This window comes from Salvelinus namaycush, unplaced genomic scaffold (assembly GCF_016432855.1).
Source record: "Salvelinus namaycush isolate Seneca unplaced genomic scaffold, SaNama_1.0 Scaffold321, whole genome shotgun sequence".
Classification (NCBI taxonomy): domain Eukaryota; kingdom Metazoa; phylum Chordata; class Actinopteri; order Salmoniformes; family Salmonidae; genus Salvelinus; species Salvelinus namaycush.
In genome coordinates, this window is record NW_024060131.1 from 122,877 (window position 1) to 145,731 (window position 22,855).

A 22,855-nucleotide genomic window follows, 5' to 3' on the forward strand; every position below is an offset into this window, starting at 1 on the left:
TCTGCCAGCTAGCCAGCTAGCTAGTCAGACAGCCAGCCAGTCAGCTAGCCAGCCAGTCAGCCAGTCAGCTAGTCAGCCAGTCAGCCAGCCAGTCAGCCAGCTAGTCAGACAGCCAGCCAGCTAGTCAGACAGCCAGCCAGCCAGCCAGCTAGTCATCTAGCCAGCCAGCCAGTCAGCTAGCCAGTCAGTCAGCCAGTCAGCTAGTCAGCCAGTCAGACAGCCAGTCAGACAGCTAGTCAGACAGCCAGCCAGCCAGCTAGTCAGCCAGCTAGTCAGACAACCAGCCAGCCAGTCAGCCAGTCAGCTAGCCAGCCAGTCAGCCAGTCAGCCAGTCAGCCAGCCAGCTAGCCAGCCAGTCAGCTAGTCAGCTGGTCAGCTAGTCAGCCAGTCAGCCAGCCAGCCAGTCAGCCAGTCAGCCAGCCAGCCAGCTAGTCAGACAGCCAGCCAGCCAGCCAGTCAGCTAGTCACAGCTAGTCAGCTAGTCAGCTAGTCAGCCAGTCAGCCAGCTAGTGAGCCAGTCAGTCAGCCAGGGCTCTGGTATCTCCCTGTCTGAAGCCTTCAACTTCAGCCTATTTGCCCACTTCCTCTGGCCACACACTCACACACATACGTGATGTGTGTGTATGCAACACACACACTCACACACTAAAGAACACATGAACATAGGCACCTGTAAACACAGACACATGCACAGATGCATACAGGTATACACAAATGCCCATATAGGCACACACATACACACACACACCCACATACACACACACACACACACACACACACACACACACACACACACACACACACACACACACACACACACACACACACACACACACACACACACACACACACACACACACACACACACGTCTGTCTAACTATCATCATCATCAGCGCAGTAACAGTCTGCCTCACTATCATCATCATCAGCACAGTAACAGTCTGCCTCACTATCATCATCATCAGCGCAGTAACAGTCTGTCTCACTATCATCATCATCAGCACAGTAACAGTCTGCCTCACTATCATCATCATCAGCACAGTAACAGTCTGCCTCACTATCATCATCATCAGCTCAGTAACAGTCTGCCTCACTATCATCATCATCAGCGCAGTAACAGTCTGCCTCACTATCATCATCATCAGCCCAGTAACAGTCTGCCTCACTATCATCATCATCAGCTCAGTAACAGTCTGCCTCACTATCATCATCATCAGCCCAGTAACAGTCTGCCTCACTATCATCATCATCAGCGCAGTAACAGTCTGCCTCACTATCATCATCATCAGCCCAGTAACAGTCTGCCTCACTATCATCATCATCATCATCATCACCTCAGTAACAGTCTGCCTCACTATCATCATCATCAGCCCAGTAACAGTCTGCCTCACTATCATCATCATCAGCGCAGTAACAGTCTGCCTCACTATCATCATCATCATCAGCTCAGTAACAGTCTGCCTCACTATCATCATCATCAGCCCAGTAACAGTCTGCCTCACTATCATCATCATCATCAGCACAGTAACAGTCTGCCTCACTATCATCATCATCAGCACAGTAACAGTCTGCCTCACTATCATCATCATCAGCGCAGTAACAGTCTGCCTCACTATCATCATCATCAGCCCAGTAACAGTCTGCCTCACTATCATCATCAGCTCAGTAACAGTCTGCCTCACTATCATCATCATCAGCGCAGTAACAGTCTGCCTCACTATCATCATCATCAGCGCAGTAACAGTCTGCCTCACTATCATCATCATCAGCGCAGTAACAGTCTGCCTCACTATCATCATCATCAGCCCAGTAACAGTCTGCCTCACTATCATCATCAGCTCAGTAACAGTCTGCCTCACTATCATCATCATCAGCGCAGTAACAGTCTGCCTCACTCAAATCAGACAAAATGTCTGCCCCCAAATGAAGTCCCCTCTGATTACAGCTGATCCCTCTCTGCTAGATTCAGGTCTGCCAAGATAGTGGGCCGATCTCTTCAAGGTCAACGATCGGATTAGTGTGTCTTAATGTGTATCAGCTGGGATGAGACAGGTGTGCATGCGTGTGTGTGTTGCTCTGTCTCTATCCATGCACGCTTCCTTTGCATTCTCTCTGACACTGATGGATGGTCCCTAAGGACAGACATCCTGCCCTATCCTAAGAAATCACTCTCCAGTGGTCACTAAGCAGTGTCCTTTTAAAGGGTAGTCTCTAGCTCTCCAGTGGTGACTAGACAGTGTGCTTTTAAAGGGTAGTCTCTAGCTCTCTAGTGGTGACTAGACAGTGTGCTTTTAAAGGGTAGTCTCTAGCTCTCCAGTGGTCACTAGACAGTGTCCTTTTAAAGGGTAGTCTCTAGCTCTCCAGTGGTGACTAGACATTGTCCTTTTAAAGGGTAGTCTCTAGCTCTCCAGTGGTGACTAGACATTGTGCTTTTAAAGGGTAGTCTCTAGCTCTCCAGTGGTGACTAGACAGTGTGCTTTTAAAGGGTAGTCTCTAGCTCTCTAGTGGTGACTAGACAGTGTGCTTTTAAAGGGTAGTCTCTAGCTCTCCAGTGGTCACTAGACAGTGTGCTTTTAAAGGGTAGTCTCTAGCTCTCCAGTGGTCACTAGACAGTGTGCTTTTAAAGGGTAGTCTCTAGCTCTCCAGAGGTGACTAGACATTGTGCTTTTAAAGGGTAGTCTCTAGCTCTCCAGTGGTGACTAGACATTGTGCTTTTAAAGGGTCGTCTCTAGCTCTCCAGTGGTGAATAGACAGTGTGCTTTTAAAGGGTAGTCTCTAGCTCTCTAGTGGTGACTAGACAGTGTGCTTTTAAAGGGTAGTCTCTAGCTCTCCAGTGGTGACTAGACAGTGTGCTTTTAAAGGGTAGTCTCTAGCTCTCCAGTGGTGACTAGACAGTGTGCTTTTAAAGGGTAGTCTCTAGCTCTCCAGAGGTGACTAGACAGTGTGCTTTTAAAGGGTAGTCTCTAGCTCTCCAGTGGTGACTAGACAGTGTCCTTTTAAAGGGTAGTGTCTATCTACTAGCCATGTCCTGCTCTGTCTGGGTGTCTGTCTCAGAGGTTCACTGTCTGATAATGCAAAAATCAATACATGTACTGACAGATGTCTAATTTGAACACTGCACTGACCTGTGCAATCACTTTTAGTAGGCACTAGGCAACGCCCCCTTTTAAAAGGTACTAGTATCTACTAGCAAGTAACTAAGTCCTGGTCTGTCTCCTTTTAAAGGTTACCAGTATCTAGTAGTCATGTCCTGGTCTGTCCCCTAAAGGTTACCAGTATCTAGTAGTCATGTCCTGGTCTGTCCCCTTTTAAAGGTTACCAGTATCTAGTAGTCATGTCCTGGTCTGTCCCCTTTTAAAGGTTACCCGTATCAGGTAGTCATGTCCTGGTCTGTCTCCTTTTAAAGGTTACCAGTATCTAGTAGTCATGTCCTGGTCTGTCCCCTTTTAAAGGTTACCAGTATCTAGTAGTCATGTCCTGGTCTGTCTCCTTTTAAAGGTTACCAGTATCTAGTATCTAGTAGTCATGTCCTGGTCTGTCCCCTTTTAAAGGTTACCAGTATCTAGTAGTCATGTCCTGGTCTGTCCCCTTTTAAAGGTTACCCGTATCAGGTAGTCATGTCCTGGTCTGTCTCCTTTTAAAGGTTACCAGTATCTAGTAGTCATGTCCTGGTCTGTCCCCTTTTAAAGGTTACCAGTATCTAGTAGTCATGTCCTGGTCTGTCTCCTTTTAAAGGTCACCAGTATCTAGTATCTAGTAGTCATGTCCTGGTCTGTCCCCTTTTAAAGGTTACCAGTATCTAATAGTCATGTCCTGGTCTGTCCCCTTTTAGAGGTTACCAGTATTTAGTAGTCATGTTCTGGTCTGTCCCCTTTTAAAGGTTACCAGTATCTAGTAGTCATGTTCTGGTCTGTCCCCTTTTAAAGGTTACCAGTATTTAGTAGTCATGTTCTGGTCTGTCCCCTTTTAAAGGTTACCAGTATTTAGTAGTCATGTCCTGGTCTGTCCCCTTTTAAAGGTTACCAGTATCTAGTATCTAGTAGTCATGTCCTGGTCTGTCCCCTTTTAAAGGTTACCAGTATCTAGTAGTCATGTCCTGGTCTGTCCCCTTTTAAAGGTTACCCGTATCAGGTAGTCATGTCCTGGTCTGTCTCCTTTTAAAGGTTACCAGTATCTAGTAGTCATGTCCTGGTCTGTCCCCTTTTAAAGGTTACCAGTATCTAGTAGTCATGTCCTGGTCTGTCTCCTTTTAAAGGTCACCAGTATCTAGTATCTAGTAGTCATGTCCTGGTCTGTCCCCTTTTAAAGGTTACCAGTATCTAATAGTCATGTCCCGGTCTGTCCCCTTTTAAAGGTTACCAGTATTTAGTAGTCATGTTCTGGTCTGTCCCCTTTTAAAGGTTACCAGTATTTAGTAGTCATGTCCTGGTCTGTCCCCTTTTAAAGGTTACCAGTATTTAGTAGTCATGTCCTGGTCTTTCCCCTTTTAAAGGTTACCAGTATCTAGTAGTCATGTCCTGGTCTGTCCCCTTTTAAAGGTTACCAGTATCTAGTATCTAGTAGTCATGTCCCGGTCTGTCCCCTTTTAAAGGTTACCAGTATCTAGTAGTCATGTCCTGGTCTGTCCCCTTTTAAAGGTTACCCGTATCTAGTAGTCATGTCCTGGTCTGTCCCCTTTTAAAGGTTACCAGTATCTAGTAGTCATGTCCTGGTCTGTCCCCTTTTAAAGGTGACCAGTATCTAGTAGTCATGTTTCTGGTCTGTCCCCTTTTAAAGGTCACCAGTATCTAGTATCTAGTAGTCATGTCCTGGTCTGTCCCCTTTTAAAGGTTACCAGTATCTAGTAGTCATGTCCTGGTCTGTCCCCTTTTAAAGGTTACCAGTATCTAGTAGTCATGTTCTGGTCTGTCCCCTTTTAAAGGTTACCAGTATCTAGTATCTAGTAGTCATGTCCTGGTCTGTCTCCTTTTAAAGGTTACCAGTATCTAGTAGTCATGTTTCTGGTCTGTCCCCTTTTAAAGGTCACCAGTATCTAGTATCTAGTAGTCATGTCCTGGTCTGTCCCCTTTTAAAGGTTACCAGTATCTAGTAGTCATGTCCTGGTCTGTCCCCTTTTAAAGGTTACCAGTATCTAGTATCTAGTAGTCATGTCCTGGTCTGTCTCCTTTTAAAGGTTACCAGTGTCTAGTAGTCATGTCCTGGTCTGTCCCCTTTTAAAGGTTACCAGTATCTAGTAGCCATGTCCTGGTCTGTCCCCTTTTAAAGGTTACCAGTATCTAGTAGCCTTGTCCTGGTCTGTCCCCTTTTAGAGGTTACCAGTATCTAATAGCCTTGTCCTGGTCTGTCCCCTTTTAAAGGTTACCAGTATCTAGTAGCTAGTAGTCATGTCCTGGTCTGTCCCCTTTTAGAGGCTACCAGTATCTAGTCGCTAGTAGTCATGTCCTGGTCTGTCCCCTTTTAAAGGTTACCAGTTTCTAGTAGCCATGTCCTGGATTTTCCCCTTTTAAAGGTTACCAGTATCTAGTAGTCATGTCCTGGTCTGTCCCCTTTTAAAGGTTACCAGTATCTCGTAGCTAGTAGCCATGTCCTGGTCTGTCCCCTTTTAAAGGTTACCCGTATCAGGTAGTCATGTCCTGGTCTGTCCCCTTTTAAAGGTTACCAGTATCTAGTAGTCATGTCCTGGTCTGTCCCCTTTTAAAGGTTACCAGTATCTAGTAGCTAGTAACCATGTCCTGGTCTGTCCCCTTTTAAAGGTTACCAGTATCTAGTATCTAGTAACCATGTCCTGGTCTGTCCCCTTTTAAAGGTTACCAGTATCTAGTATCTAGTAGTCATGTCCTGGTCTGTCTCCTTTTAAAGGTTACCAGTATCTAGTAGTCATGTCCTGGTCTGTCCCCTTTTAAAGATTACCAGTATCTAGTATCTAGTAGCCATGTCCTGGTCTGTCCCCTTTTAAAGGTTACCAGTATCTAGTAGCCTTGTCCTGGTCTGTCCCCTTTTAGAGGTTACCAGTATCTAGTAGCCTTGTCCTGGTCTGTCCCCTTTTAAAGGTTACCAGTATCTAGTAGCTATGTCCTGGTCTGTCCCCTTTTAGAGGGTACCAGTATCTAGTCGCTAGTAGTCATGTCCTGGTATGTCCCCTTTTAAAGGTTACCAGTATCTAGTAGTCATGTCCTGGTCTGTCCCCTTTTAAAGTTTACCAGTATCTAGTAGTCATGTCCTGGTCTGTCTCCTTTTAAAGGTTACCAGTATCTAGCAGTCATGTCCTGGTCTGTTCCCTTTTAAAGGTTACCAGTATCTAGTAGCTAGTAACCATGTCCTGGTCTGTCCCCTTTTAAAGGTTACCAGTATCTAGTATCTAGTAGTCATGTCCTGGTCTGTCCCCTTTTAAAGGTTACCCGTATCAGGTAGTCATGTCCTGGTCTGTCCCCTTTTAAAGGTTACCAGTATCTAGTAGTCATGTCCTGGTCTGTCCCCTTTTAAAGGTTACCAGTATCTAGTAGCTAGTAGCCATGTCCTGGTGTAGCCATGTGGTTAGAGCTTTGGACTAGTAACCGGAAGGTTGCAAGATTGATTCCCCGAGCTGACAAGGTAAAAATATGTCGTTTACATTTACATTTACATTTAAGTCATTTAGCAGACGCTCTTATCCAGAGCGACTTACAAATTGGTGCATTCACCTTATGATATCCAGTGGAACAACCACTTTACAATAGTGCATCTAACTCTTTTAAGGGGGGGGGTTAGAAGGATTACTTTATCCTATCCTAGGTATTCCTTAAAGAGGTGGGGTTTCAGGTGTCTCCGGAAGGTGGGGATTGACTCCGCTGACCTGGCGTCGTGAGGGAGTTTGTTCCACCATTGGGGTGCCAGAGCAGCGAACAGTTTTGACTGGGCTGAGCGGGAACTGTACTTCCTCAGAGGTAGGGAGGCGAGCAGGCCAGAGGTGGATGAACGCAGTGCCCTTGTTTGGGTGTAGGGCCTGATCAGAGCCTGAAGGTACGGAGGTGCCGTTCCCCTCACAGCTCCGTAGGCAAGCACCATGGTCTTGTAGCGGATGCGAGCTTCAACTGGAAGCCAGTGGAGAGAGCGGAGGAGCGGGGTGACGTGAGAGAACTTGGGAAGGTTGAACACCAGACGGGCTGCGGCGTTCTGGATGAGTTGTAGGGGTTTAATGGCACAGGCAGGGAGCCCAGCCAACAGCGAGTTGCAGTAATCCAGACGGGAGATGACAAGTGCCTGGATTAGGACCTGCGCCGCTTCCTGTGTGAGGCAGGGTCGTACTCTGCGAATGTTGTAGAGCATGAACCTACAGGAACGGGTCACCGCCTTGATGTTAGTTGAGAACGACAGGGTGTTGTCCAGGATCACGCCAAGGTTCTTAGCACTCTGGGAGGAGGACACAATGGAGTTGTCAACCGTGATGGCGAGATCATGGAACGGCAGTCCTTCCCCGGGAGGAAGAGCAGCTCCGTCTTGCCGAGGTTCAGCTTGAGGTGGTGATCCGTCATCCACACTGATATGTCTGCCAGACATGCAGAGATGCGATTCGCCACCTGGTTATCAGAAGGGGGAAAGGAGAAGATTAATTGTGTGTCGTCTGCATAGCAATGATAGGAGAGACCATGTGAGGATATGACAGAGCCAAGTGACTTGGTGTATAGCGAGAATAGGAGAGGGCCTAGAACAGAGCCCTGGGGGACACCAGTGGTGAGAGCACGTGGTGCGGAGACAGATTCTCGCCACGCCACCTGGTAGGAGCGACCTGTCAGGTAGGACGCAATCCAAGCGTGGGCCGCGCCGGAGATGCCCAACTCGGAGAGGGTGGAGAGGAGGATCTGATGGTTCACAGTATCAAAGGCAGCCGATAGGTCTAGAAGGATGAGAGCAGAGGAGAGAGAGTTAGCTTTAGCAGTGCGGAGCGCCTCCGTGACACAGAGAAGAGCAGTCTCAGTTGAATGACTAGTCTTGAAACCTGACTGATTAGGATCAAGAAGGTCATTCTGAGAGAGATAGCAGGAGAGCTGGCCAAGGACGGCACGTTCAAGAGTTTTGGAGAGAAAAGAAAGAAGGGATACTGGTCTGTAGTTGTTGACATCGGAGGGATCGAGTGTAGGTTTTTTCAGAAGGGGTGCAACTCTCGCTCTCTTGAAGACGGAAGGGACGTAGCCAGCGGTCAAGGATGAGTTGATGAGCGAGGTGAGGTAAGGGAGAAGGTCTCCGGAAATGGTCTGGAGAAGAGAGGAGGGGATAGGGTCAAGCGGGCAGGTTGTTGGGCGGCCGGCCGTCACAAGACGCGAGATTTCATCTGGAGAGAGAGGGGAGAAAGAGGTCAAAGCACAGGGTAGGGCAGTGTGAGCAGAACCAGCGGTGTCGTTTGACTTAGCAAACGAGGATCGGATGTCGTCGACCTTCTTTTCAAAATGGTTGACGAAGTCATCCGCAGAGAGGGAGGAGGGGGGGGGGGGGGGAGGATTCAGGAGGGAGGAGAAGGTGGCAAAGAGCTTCCTAGGGTTAGAGGCAGATGCTTGGAATTTAGAGTGGTAGAAAGTGGCTTTAGCAGCAGAGACAGAAGAGGAAAATGTAGAGAGGAGGGAGTGAAAGGATGCCAGGTCCACAGGGAGGCGAGTTTTCCTCCATTTCCGCTCGGCTGCCCGGAGCCCTGTTCTGTGAGCTCGCAATGAGTCGTCGAGCCACGGAGCAGGAGGGGAGGACCGAGCCGGCCTGGAGGATAGGGGACATAGAGAGTCAAAGGATGCAGAAAGGGAGGAGAGGAGGGTTGAGGAGGCAGAATCAGGAGATAGGTTGGAGAAGGTTTGAGCAGAGGGAAGAGATGATAGGATGGAAGAGGAGAGAGTAGCGGGGGAGAGAGAGCGAAGGTTGGGACGGCGCGATACCATCCGAGTAGGGGCAGAGTGGGAAGTGTTGGATGAGAGCGAGAGGGAAAAGGATACAAGGTAGTGGTCGGAGACTTGGAGGGGAGTTGCAATGAGATTAGTGGAAGAACAGCATCTAGTAAAGATGAGGTCAAGCGTATTGCCTGCCTTGTGAGTAGGGGGGGAAGGTGAGAGGGTGAGGTCAAAAGAGGAGAGGAGTGGAAAGAAGGAGGCAGAGAGGAATGAGTCAAAGGTAGACGTGGGGAGGTTAAAGTCACCCAGAACTGTGAGAGGTGAGCCATCCTCAGGAAAGGAACTTATCAAGGCGTCAAGCTCATTGATGAACTCTCCAAGGGAACCTGGAGGGCGATAAATGATAAGGATGTTAAGCTTGAAAGGGCTGGTAACTGTGACAGCATGGAATTCAAAGGAGGCGATAGACAGATGGGTCAGGGGAGAAAGAGAGAATGTCCACTTGGGAGAGATGAGGATCCCAGTGCCACCACCCCGCTGACCAGAAGCTCTCGGGGTGTGCGAGAACACGTGGGCAGATGAGGAGAGAGTAGTAGGAGTAGCAGTGTTATCTGTGGTAATCCATGTTTCCGTCAGTGCCAAGAAGTCGAGGGACTGGAGGGAAGCATAGGCTGAGATGAACTCTGCCTTGTTGGCCGCAGATCGGCAGTTCCAAAGGCTGCCGGAGACCTGGAACTCCACGTTGGTCGTGCGCGCTGGGACCACCAGGTTAGAGTGGCAGCGGCCACGCGGTGTGAAGCGTTTGTATGGTCTGTGCAGAGAGGAGAGAACAGGGATAGACAGACACATAGTTGACAGGCTACAGAAGAGGCTACGCTAATGCAAAGGAGATTGGAATGACAAGTGGACTACACGTCTCGAATGTTCAGAAAGTTAAGCTTACGTTGCAAAAATCTTATTGACTAAAATGATTAAAATGATACAGTACTGCTGGCTGGTGAAGTAGGCTAGCTAGCAGTGGCTGCGTTGTTGACTTTGTTTGAAAGTGTAGCTGGCTAGGTAACTTCGATAACTGGCTAGGTAACCTCGATAACCTCGATAATTACTCTAAACTACACAATTATCTTAGATACAAAGACAGCAAAGACAACTATGTATCTAGCTAACACTACACTAATCAAATCGTTCCGTTGTAATGTATTATTAGTTACTACAGTGCTGCTAGTCGGTAGAAGTTGACTAGCTAGCTAGCAGTTGTTGACTAGGTAGGAGAACGGTGGCGCGGCGACGAAAATAGCTGGCTAGCTAACCTCGATAATTACTCTAAACTACACAATTATCTTAGATACAAAGACAGCAAAGACAACTATGTAGCTAGCTAACACTACACTAATCAAATCGTTCCGTTGTAATGTATTATAGTTTCTACAGTGCTGCTAGTCGGTAGAAGTTGACTAGCTAGCTAGCAGTTGTTGACTTAGTAGGAGAACGGTGGCGCGGCGCGGCGGACGAAAATAGCTGGCTAGATAACCTCGATAATTACTCTAAACTACACAATTATCTTAGATACAAAGACAGCAAAGACAACTATGTAGCTAGCTAACACTACACTAATCAAATCGTTCCGTTGTAATGTAATAGTTTCTACACTACACTAATCAAGTCGTTCTTAACTGACTATAATTGAAAATAAGAGTTTGTTCTTAACTGACTTGCCTAGTTAATAAAGGTAAAATATATATTTTTTATATAAGTTGTCACGAACCGGGTCGAAGTCCGTAACAAAAAGGGAGACAATGTGGAGATAAGGAATAACAAAAATATATTTATTAACTGAAGTAACATAAATACAATTAACACTGGTGTGTGCAGTTAGTAATCAGCAGTGTACGTGAATGGTTGTGTGCATAAATGTGATGTTAAAAGGTGCCAAAGCAAACAAACAAAACGGCTACAAAAAATGACACATCCTAAATCTAACAGTGTGTCTGCATGGAGAGAGTCTCCTCAATGAATGGGGAAGAGGTGTATTTATCCCCGAGCCCAGGTGTGTCCCATGTCATTGACCACCCTCCCAGCCCCGCCCGCTGACATCCTAATAAGGAAAACAAGATCAAAGAGAAAGAATACGGCAGACAGAGTGGGAGGGGCGTCACAAAGGGTACTCGAATCTAGTAGCTAGTAGCCATGTCCTGGTCAGAGGTGAGATGTCTGATGAGTGAAATATGAACATTTTTAGATTGTTGTGGTTCATGTTGGACAAGTAAAATGAGTCAAAGTAAACGGTCTGTTAGAAGTTAAGTCTTTACATAACCCTATGACATTCTGTTTGCTTCTATCCCTCACATAATGCCTCTACGTTTTCCCACCCCTGTTTTACACACCACACTCCCTCTCTCCCAGGAGACAGTTCCAAGCGGAACGCTGGTATAACACTACTGACTAATGCTGTGTACATGTCATGGCAGCACTGATGTTGCAGTAATAAGATAACTGTGAAGTTTCTCGCCTCTCTTCCCACGTCTACTTCCTGGTCCCAAATGGCACTGTATTTCCTAGTGCTCTACGGGCCCTGGTCAAGCAGACTACAGTAGATAGGACATGTGGGGGACATTTGAGATGTGGTTTTGATCTATGTAACGGCTGCACTGATATGGCACTAGTTAACTGTAATGTTGTCCTCACCTCTCACTAGTTAACTGTAATGTTGTCCTCAACTCTCACTAGTTAACTGTAATGTTGTCCTCACCTCTCACTAGTTAACTGTAATGTTGTCCTCACCTCTCACTAGGTAACTGTAATGTTGTCCTCATCTCTCACTAGTTAACTGTAATGTTGTCCTCACCTCTCACTAGGTAACTGTAATGTTGTCCTCACCTCTCACTAGTTAACTGTAATGTTGTCCTCACCTCTCACTAGTTAACTGTAATGTTGTCCTCACCTCTCACTAGTTAACTGTAATGTTGTCCTCACCTCTCACTAGTTAAATGTAATGTTGTCCACATCTCTCACTAGTTAACTGTAATGTTGTCCTCACCTCTCACTAGTTAACTGTAATGTTGTCCTCACCTCTCACTAGGTAACTGTAATGTTGTCCTCACCCCTCACTAGTTAACTGTAATGTTGTCCTCACCTCTCACTAGTTAACTGTAATGTTGTCCTCACCTCTCACTAGTTAACTATAATGTTGTCCTCACCTCTTACTAGTTAACTGTAATGTTGTCCACACCTCTCACTAGTTAACTGTAATGTTGTCCTCACCTCTCACTAGTTAACTGTAATGTTGTCCTCACCTCTCACTAGTTAACTGTAATGTTGTCCTCACCTCTCACTAGTTAACTGTAATGTTGTCCTCACCTCTCACTACTTAACTGTAATGTTGTCCTCACCTCTCACTAGTTAACTGTAATGTTGTCCTCACCTCTCACTAGTTAACTGTAATGTTGTCCTCACCTCTCACTAGTTAACTGTAATGTTGTCCACACCTCTCACTAGTTAACTGTAATGTTGTCCTCACCTCTCACTAGTTAACTGTAATGTTGTCCTCACCTCTCACTAGTTAACTGTAATGTTGTCCTCACCTCTCACTAGTTAACTGTAATGTTGTCCTCACCTCTCACTAGTTAACTGTAATGTTGTCCTCACCTCTCACTAGTTAACTGTAATGTTGTCCTCACCTCTCACTAGGTAACTGTAATGTTGTCCTCACCTCTCACTAGTTAACTGTAATGTTGTCCTCACCTCTCACTAGTTAACTGTAATGTTGTCCTCACCTCTCACTAGTTAACTGTAATGTTGCCCACACCTCTCACTAGTTAACTGTAATGTTGTCCACACCTCTCACTAGTAAACTGTAATGTTGTCCTCACCTCTCACTAGTTAACTGTAATGTTGTCCACACATCTCACTAGTTAACTGTAATGTTGTCCACACCTGTCACTAGTTAACTGTAATGTTGTCCTCACCTCTCACTAGTTAACTGTAATGTTGTCCTCACCTCTCACTAGTTAACTGTAATGTTGCCCTCACCTCTCACTAGTTAACTGTAATGTTGTCCTCACCTCTCACTAGTTAACTGTAATGTTGTCCACACCTCTCACTAGTTAACTGTAATGTTGTCCACACCTCTCACTAGTTAACTGTAATGTTGTCCTCACCTCTCACTAGTTAACTGTAATGATGTCCTCACCTCTCACTAGTTAACTATAATGTGGTCCACACCTCTCACTAGTTAACTGTAATGTTGTCCACACTTCTCACTAGTTAACTGTAATGTTGTCCTCACCTCTCACTAGTTAACTATAATGTTGTCCTCACCTCTCACTAGTTAACTGTAATGTTGTCCTCACCACTCACTAGTTAACTGTAATGTTGTCCTCACCTCTCGCTAGTTAACTGTAAAGGTGTCCACACCTCTCACTAGTTAACTGTAATGTTGTCCTCACCTCTCACTAGTTAACTGTAATGTTGTCCACACCTCTCACTAGTTAACTGTAATGTTGTCCACACCTCTCACTAGTTAACTGTAATGTTGTCCTCACCTCTCACTAGTTAACTATAATGTTGTCCTCACCTCTCACTAGTTAACTGTAATGTTGTCCTCACCACTCACTAGTTAACTGTAATGTTGTCCTCACCTCTCGCTAGTTAACTGTAATGTTGTCCTCACCTCTCACTAGTTAACTGTAATGTTGTCCTCACCACTCACTAGTTAACTGTAATGTTGTCCACACCTCTCGCTAGTTAACTGTAATGTTGTCCTCACCTCTCACTAGTTAACTGTATGTTGTCCTCACCTCTCACTAGTTAACTATAATGTTGTCCTCACCTCTCACTAGTTAACTGTAATGTTGTCCTCACCTCTCACTAGTTAACTGTATGTTGTCCTCACCTCTCACTAGTTAACTATAATGTTGTCCTCACATCTCACTAGTTAACTGTAATGTTGTCCTCTCCTCTCACTAGTTAACTGTAACGTTGTCCTCACCTCTCACTAGTTAACTGTGATGTTGTCCTCACCTCTCACTAGTTAACTGTAATGTTGTCCTCACCTCTCACTAGTTAACTGTAATGTTGTCCTCACCTCTCACTAGTTAACTGTAATGTTGTCCTCACCTCTCACTAGTTAACTGTAATGTTGTCCTCACCTCTCACTAGTTAACTGTAATGTTGCCCTCACCTCTCACTAGTTAACTGTAATGTTGTCCTCACCTCTCACTAGTTAACTGTAATGTTGTCCTCACCTCTCACTAGGTAACTATAATGTTGTCCACACCTCTCACTAGTTAACTGTAATGTTGTCCACACCTCTCACTAGTTAACTATAATGTTGTCCACACCTCTCACTAGTTAACTGTAATGTTGTCCACACCTCTCACTAGTTAACTGTAATGTTGTCCTCACCTCTCACTAGTTAACTGTAATGTTGTCCTCACCTCTCACTAGTTAACTGTAATGTTGTCCTCACCTCTCACTAGTTAACTATAATGTTGTCCTCACCTCTCACTAGTTAACTGTAATGTTGTCCACACCTCTCACTAGTTAACTGTAATGTTGTCCTCACCTCTCACTAGTTAACTGTAATGTTGTCCTCACCTCTCACTAGTTAACTGTAATGTTGTCCTCACCTCTCACTAGTTAACTGTAATGTTGTCCTCACCTCTCACTAGGTAACTGTAATGTTGTCCTCACCTCTCACTAGTTAACTGTAATGTTGTCCTCACCTCTCACTAGTTAACTGTAATGTTGTCCTCACCTATCACTAGTTAACTGTAATGTTGTCCACATCTCTCACTAGTTAACTGTAATGTTGTCCTCACCTCTCACTAGTTAACTGTAATGTTGTCCTCACCTCTCACTAGGTAACTGTAATGTTGTCCTCACCTCTCACCAGTTAACTGTAATGTTGTCCTCACCTCTCACTAGTTAACTGTAATGTTGTCCTCACATCTCACTAGTTAACTGTAATGTTGTCCTCACCTCTCACTAGTTAACTGTAATGTTGTCCTCACCTCTCACTAGTTAACTGTAATGTTGTCCTCACCTCTCACTAGTTAACTATAATGTTGTCCTCACCTCTCACTAGTTAACTGTTATGTTGTCCACACCTCTCACTAGTTAACTGTAATGTTGTCCTCACCTCTCACTAGTTAACTGTAATGTTGTCCACACCTCTCACTAGTTAACTGTAATGTCATCCTCACCTCTCACTAGTTAACTGTAATGTTGTCCTCACCCCTCACTAGTTAACTGTAATGTTGTCCTCACCTCTCACTAGTTAACTGTAATGTTGTCCTCACCTCTCACTAGTTAACTGTAATGTTGTCCTCACCTCTCACTAGTTAACTGTAATGTTGTCCACACCTCTCACTAGTTAACTGTAATGTTGTCCTCACCTCTCACTAGTTAACTGTAATGTTGTCCTCACCCCTCACTAGTTAACTGTAATGTTGTCCTCACCTCTCACTAGTTAACTGTAATGTTGTCCACACCTCTCACTAGTTAACTGTAATGTTGTCCTCACCTCTCACTAGTTAACTGTAATGTTGTCCTCACCTCTCACTAGTTAACTGTAATGTTGTCCTCACCTCTCACTAGTTAACTATAATGTTGTTGTCATCTCTCTAGATCTATCCAGGTGCAGTGGAGCTGATGCAGGTCATCGAGGAATTTATCCACATCGTTGGCCTGGGCATGAAGGACTTCCACAACGCCTATCTGATGACTGGAAACTTGGGTAAGAAACACAGACAGATCTATTCTCACAGCCCACAGGCCTGGGATGGGTGTCCCACAGCCTTATTTTTCTCCACAACCCAGCCACCCAGCTGGGTGAAAGTAACAATTATCAAATCGATGTTCAATGATCAATCGTCCATGTGTGAATAAACAAAATGTTGCTGCTGCTGTCTCCCTTTGTCAATTCCCCCTCCATCCATCAGTAATCTGGGATAAATGATGCATGGAGGGGAGGGGAGGGGAATGAGGGAGGGGAGGAAGGAAGGAAGGAAGAAGGAGATGGAGGCTTAGCCTAACAAACAACAACTAATCAATATGGTTATTTAAAACCTAGCTTGTGATTAACTCCTAAGAATACACTCACGTCCGATGTTCCCATATCAAACATGTCTTCAGTGGGTAGAAACCGTGGTCAGGGTGAGTCAACCATAGAATTCATCTCAAGTCTCTAGGTCCAGTATTCCAATAGAACCCTCCTAACACAGATCTAGTTCTAGTATTCCAATAGAACCCTCCTAACACAGATCTAGATCCACTATTCCAATAGAACCCTCCTAACACAGATCTAGGTCCAGTATTCCAATAGAACCCTCCTAACACAGATCTAGTTCCAGTATTCCAATAGAACCCTCCTAACACAGATCTAGGACCAGTATTCCAATAGAACCCTCCTAACACCGATCTAGGACCAGTATTCCAATAGATCCCTCCTAACACAGATCTAGTTCCAGTATTCCAATAGAACCCTCCTAACACAGATCTAGTTCCAGTATTCCAATAGAACCCTCCTAACACAGATCTAGATCCACTATTCCAATAGAACCCTCCTAACACAGATCTAGTTCCAGTAATCCAATAGAACCCTCCTAACACAGATCTAGTTCCAGTATTCCAATAGAACCCTCCTAACACAGATCTAGGTCCAGTATTCCAATAGAACCCTCCTAACACAGATCTAGGTCCAGTATTTCAATAGAACCCTCCTAACACAGATCTAGTTCCAGTATTCCAATAGAACCCTCCTAACACAGATCTAGGACCAGTATTCCAATAGAGCCCTCCTAACACAGATCTACGACCAGTATTCCAATAGAACCCTCCTAACACAGATCTAGGACCAGTATTCCAAAAGAACCCGCCTAACACAGATCTACGATCCAGTATTCCAATAGAACCCTCCTAACACAGATCTAGGTCCAGTATTCCAATAGAACCCTCCTAACACAGATCTAGGACCAGTATTCCAATAGAACCCTCCTAACACAGATCTAGATCCAGTATTCCAATAGAACCCTCCTAACACCGATCTAGGACCAGTATTCCAATAGAAGCCTCCTAACACAGATCTAGATCCAGTATTCCAATAGAACCCTCCTAACACAGATCTAGGACCAGTATTCCAATAGAACCCTCCTAACATAGATCTAGGACCAGTATTCCAATAGAACCCTCCTAACACAGATCTAGGACCAGTATTCCAATAGAACCCTCCTAACACAGATCTAGATCCAGTATTCCCATAGAACCCTCCTAACACAGATCTAGGACCAGTATTCCAATAGAACCCTCCTAACACAGATCTAGTTCCAGTATTCCAATAGAAGCCTCCTAACACAGATCTAGGACCAGTATTCCAATAGAACCCTCCTAACACAGATCTAGGACCAGTATTCCAATAGAACCCTCCTAACACAGATCTAGTTCCAGTATTCCAATAGAACCCTCCTAACACAGATCTAGGACCAGTATTCCAATATAACCCTCCTAACACAGATCTAGTTCCAGTATTCCAATAGAACCCTCCTAACACAGATCTAGGACCAGTATTCCAATAGAACCCTCCTAACACAGATCTACGACCAGCATTCCAATAGAACCCTCCTAACACAGATCTAGGTCCAGTATTCCAATAGAACCCTCCTAACACAGATCTAGTTCCAGTATTCCAATAGAACCCTCCTAACACAGATCTACGACCAGTATTCCAATAGAACCCTCCTAACACAGATCTACGACCAGTATTCCAATAGAACCCTCCTAACACAGATCTAGATCCAGTATTCCCATAGAACCCTCCTAACACAGATCAAGGCCCAGTATTCCCATATAACCCTCCTAACACAGATTGAGGTCCAGTATTCCAATAGAACCCTCCTAACACAGATCTAGGACCAGTATTCCCATATAACCCTCCTAACACAGATCTAGGCCCAGTATTCCCATATAACCCTCCTAACACAGATTGAGGTCCAGTATTCCCATATAACCCTCCTAACACAGATTAATGCCCAGTATTCCCATATAACCCTCCTAACACAGATTGAGGTCCAGTATTCCAATAGAACCCTCCTAACACAGATCTAGATCCAGTATTCCCATAGAACCCTCCTAACACAGATCAAGGCCCAGTATTCCCATATAACCCTCCTAACACAGATTGAGGTCCAGTATTCCAATAGAAACAGTGTGGATAGTTAGGCTACACACAGCACTGTCAGATCTCAGAGGGAAGTTTGAATGGAGATTCTCAGCATATTTGGATGATATTGGTTGTAATGGCATCCCATTCATTTTGTTACCTATTTATTTTGTATTTCTGTGGGGTTGTGAGTCACGTTTAAAGAAACTGTAATTATTTCAGCAGCAGGATATAAAAAATGCACAATACAAAACATCTCCATTGGTGTTCCTCAGCTACCTCTCAACATACCACACTTGATAAAACCTTGATGGGTTCTCCTGTTTTAAATCGAGTCATCGTAAACACACAGCACTTCCGTCAACCAAAGCCAAGGTCACGTATAATTACACATACCTGTGGATCCTAATGATACTCATGTTAGAAGGGCTGTGTCCCAAATGACAACCTATTCCCTACCCTATTCCTTACATAGTGCACTGCTTTTGACTAGAGCCCTATGAGCCCTGTTCAAAAGTAGTGCATTATTTAGAGAATAGTGTGCCATTTGGGACGCAGTCACTTGAAACATGAAGAAAAAGTGGGCCCTAGAAAGTCAGGATGAATCATAGCCTCACCAGAGACTCTTTGTGATGAAAGAAAATGGTCTCTTAATTATGGTACCTCCTAAGTGCGTCTCAGATGCCCATGCGTGTGTCCTGAGTGGCACCCTATTCCCTGTGTAGTGCATTACTTTTTACCAGGGCCCATAGGGTATCCCATTGGGTTCTGGTCAAATGTAGTAACTTGTATTAGAAGATAGGGTGCACTTTGGGACACAGACGTTATGTGGAAGAAGCATTTATACACACTGGAGCAAACCAAGCATTCCTTTAAAATCTCACCCACTTTTATGCTTCTTTTATCTTAAATACGTCTTTCCCTGACAGAAACAGAAAGACATTCGTATCACAGAGTCTATCCCTGACATAAATACTTTCTCTTCACAAAATGTTGTAAAAGCTGAAAGAACAAACTGTCTGTCATGTGAATAGACCGATGGATTTCACTTTCAGTGTCTTCTGGTTAAAATGATACAGACTTCCTAATGGATACTGACGCAGATAGACAGAATGAACGGATATACAGCAATCTCTGACTGTTGTTTACATATGAGATGTCAGAGATATTAGAGTCATCTCCTTCACTCTGCTTCCAAGTGGAAGAAAACCGTTTTGATTTACATCTTCTGGCATACATTTTACCAGAACCACAGAGTACACCTAAAAGAGGAAACTAACTAACTCCTATGTTTTGGTCCTGATCGCTGTCCTTGGTCCTGATCGCTGTCCTTGGTCCTGACCGCTGTCCTTGGACCTGACCGCTGTCCTTGGTCCTGACCGGTGTCCTCGGTCCTGACCGCTGTCCTCGGCCCTGACCGCTGTCCTCGGCCCTGACCGCTGTCCTCGAACCTGTCCGCTGTCCTTGGTCCTGACCACTGTCCTTGGCCCTGACCACTGCTTGGTTACTGCTTCTTTAATCCTTACTTTCAGGCTGCAGTGCTACCACAATACACTACACACACACATACACACATACACACACAGACACAGAGACAGAGAGAGAGAGAGACAGAGAGAGAAAGAGAGCGACACGCACACTACACAGATTGCTTACATCTTGTTGAATAATGTAGCAGCAGTCTCAATGGTATTTCATTTCCCAGTCAACCACAAACCTACACTACCTCCCTGTCTGGAAGGAAGAATAGAACTATGATCATTATTTATTCATGCAAATTAATACACTTCTGTATTGCGGCGGTTTAGGCACCTCTTGAGGAGACATTCATCCAGAGCTGTGTACACATACTATTTGAAACCATTTCAAAAACGTTTGCTGGGCTTGATTGAACTCATCTGGTGCAATGGAGCCAGTACAATAGTCACACAAGTACAAACCCCGCCCATTTGGCACTCCAGACCAGCTTAGCAAATACTGTTTTTATTTGAAAGATTTCAAATAGTATTTAAACCCAGGTGTGAATTATTCTTTACCGGACTTTACAATGTGGCTAACATATAACCCAATTATTACACTGTAAACACACCCACTGGTAACAGACGTCATTTACAATGTGGCTAACGTATAACCCAAATATTACACTGTGAACACACCCACTGGTAACAGACATCATTTACAATGTGGCTAACGTATAACCCAAATATTACACTGTAAACACACCCACTGGTAACAGACGTCATTTACAATGTGGCTAACGTATAACCCAAATATTACACTGTGAACACACCCACTGGTAACAGACGTCATTTACAATGTGGCTAACGTATAACCCAAATATTACACTGTGAACACACCCACTGGTAACAGACGTCATTTACAATGTGGCTAACGTATAACCCAAATATTACACTGTGAACACACCCACTGGTAACAGACGTCATTTCAACGTCTAGTTTTGGTCCCGTGTGGCTCAGTTGGTAGAGCATGGCGCTTGCAACGCCAGGGTTGTGGGTTCATTCCCCACGGGGGGACCAGGATGAATATGTATGAACTTTCCAATTTGTAAGTCGCTCTGGATAAGAGCGTCTGCTAAATGACTTAAATGTAAATGTAAATGTAGTTTTGATTTGCATTTGGTTGAGTTGTCAACTAACTTGAATTCAATGTGGAATCAACAAAACATGTTTCCATGTCCTTGGTTTTAAGTTAAAAGTTTGGTGAAAAAAGACAAGTAATCAGGTTAGATACTGGTCTAATTACGTATTCGGGAGATACAGAATATATTCCCCACAAACGATGCAACGTAGCATTCATTAAGAGACCATTATAATACATTATAATCTTCTTTCCACTAGGTGAATTAAGTTAATGGACATGTCCAAAGAGGGTTGAAATGCCTCTGGCTGCATACCAAATAGTACACTTTCCCTTTAAAGAGCTCTGGTCATAAGAAGTGCACTATATAATGAATCGGGGGCCATTTGGGATGCAGGCTATGCTAATGGAAGGCATTAGCCTCTTCTCTGATTAGATTGCAGGCTATGCTAATGAAAGGCATTAGCCTCTTCTTTGATTGGGATGCAGGCTATGCTAATAGCAGGCATTAGCCTCTTCTTTGATTGGGATGCAGGCTATGCTAATATCAGGCATTAGCCTCTTCTTTGATTGGGATGCAGGCTATGCTAATAGCAGGCATTAGCCTCTTCTCTGAAACCCATTCATGATTTAAAGAAAGGGTATTTTGTGCTGTTCTTCTCAGTTATTTTACACTGTCTAATTTGGCATGAATATATTACTAACTCCATTTTCAATTTATAAGCATTTTGAATATTTATGATAACATGTATAAGCATCTATTAGGGCTTATTCATGAAAGCTGTTATAAAATAGAATAGTCTCCCTCTGCCACATTGTGAAGATATTAGTAAATATACGATTGGTCAAAATGAAAAGCACTACAGCCACACCCACAAGCCAAATAATCTCATCAACTGTTTTAGTCGAGTCACAAAACATTCTTCCTCCCGAGTCCTGGTGAAACAACAACCAAATAAAACCAACAAGAAATATTGATTTGGACATCGCTCTGTCTTGGCACCGACATTATATTTATTGGAGCGAATCACAACACAGCAGCTTGCTTGTTGTTGGCTAGTTCACTTTGATTAAAGAAATGAAAAGTATTCTGCCTCCCAAACGGCACCCTGTCCCCTATACAGTGCACTTCTTTTGGCCAGAGCCCTACGGGAACCTGGTCAATAGTTGTGCACTACATAAGGAATAGGGTGTCTTTTGGGACATAGCCGTAGTCTTGCTGATACACTGCCGGTGTTAGCCAAGTGGTGAGCCAAGCAAGCATGAATCTGGCTGGATAAGGTATAGCTGCATCATTTCAGATGTAATTTATAGCAGCCTCCTGACACAGGGATAAATACTCTGCTGTCACCACACACCCATCCTCTGCCCTCTCCCTCTTTAAGTCAAATAACCTTGATTGCAAAAAGCTCTCAACTTCACCGGGTAGATTTCCTTTCCCTCACAATCCAACTGAACATGTGCTGCATCTGTAACTTGAGATGTGTAAAACAAGCACATCTTACCAGAAGCACAATACTTTACATAGACATTGTCTAACTTGATGTTAAATTGATGCAGAACAATTATTGTCAAGAATGATGATGTGGACGCTAACGTAGTGGATTCACTGACTCTTGTCTTCTACCTTTATGTCACCAGATGACAATGTAACCTATCTATGGTATTCACCTACAGATGTAGGATCTTAATTTGATTGCAGGAAATGCTGATGAGCTTTGTGATTTACATACATTTACTGACAACCCACGCTGACATGCATTCATTATCACGTTTCAGGTGAGATCCAAATGCAGACTGTGTTGAAGTAACAATGTTTATTACAACAACAGGGGCAGACAAACAACAGGTCAAGGCAGGAAGGAGTCGATAATCCAGAGTAATGGGGCAAAGGTACAGAACGGAAGGCAGGCTCAGAGTCAGGTCAGAGGTTGGTAATTCAGAGTAGGGGCAAAGGTACAGATCGGTACGAAGGCTCAGGGTCAGGAGCAGACAGAGTGGTCAGGCAGGCGGGCTCAGAGTCATGACAGGCAGAGTGGTCAGGCAGGCGGGCTCAGAGTCATGACAGGCAAGGGTCAAAACCAGGAGGGCGAGAAAAAGAGAAACTGGGAAAAGCAGGCGCTGAGACAAAACGCTGGTTGACTTGACAAACAAAACAAACTGGCAACAGACAAACAGAGAACACAGGTATAAATACACAGGGGATAATGGGGAAGATGGGCGACACCTGGAGGGGGGTGGAGATTAGGG

General features: G+C 44.6%; 1 protein-coding gene across 1 annotated transcript in view; it reads left to right on the plus strand.

Moving 5' to 3' along the window:
• The window catches only part of LOC120040083 (adhesion G protein-coupled receptor B3-like), a gene marked incomplete at its 5' end in the record, with an annotated part of 140,518 nt that overhangs the window by 49,609 nt on the left and 68,054 nt on the right, over positions 1-22,855 (plus strand). Inside the window, one exon of the mRNA XM_038985346.1 lies at positions 15,478-15,586. Within this exon, the coding sequence (XP_038841274.1) occupies positions 15,478-15,586 (109 nt within the window). The remainder of the gene's footprint in view (positions 1-15,477; positions 15,587-22,855) is intronic.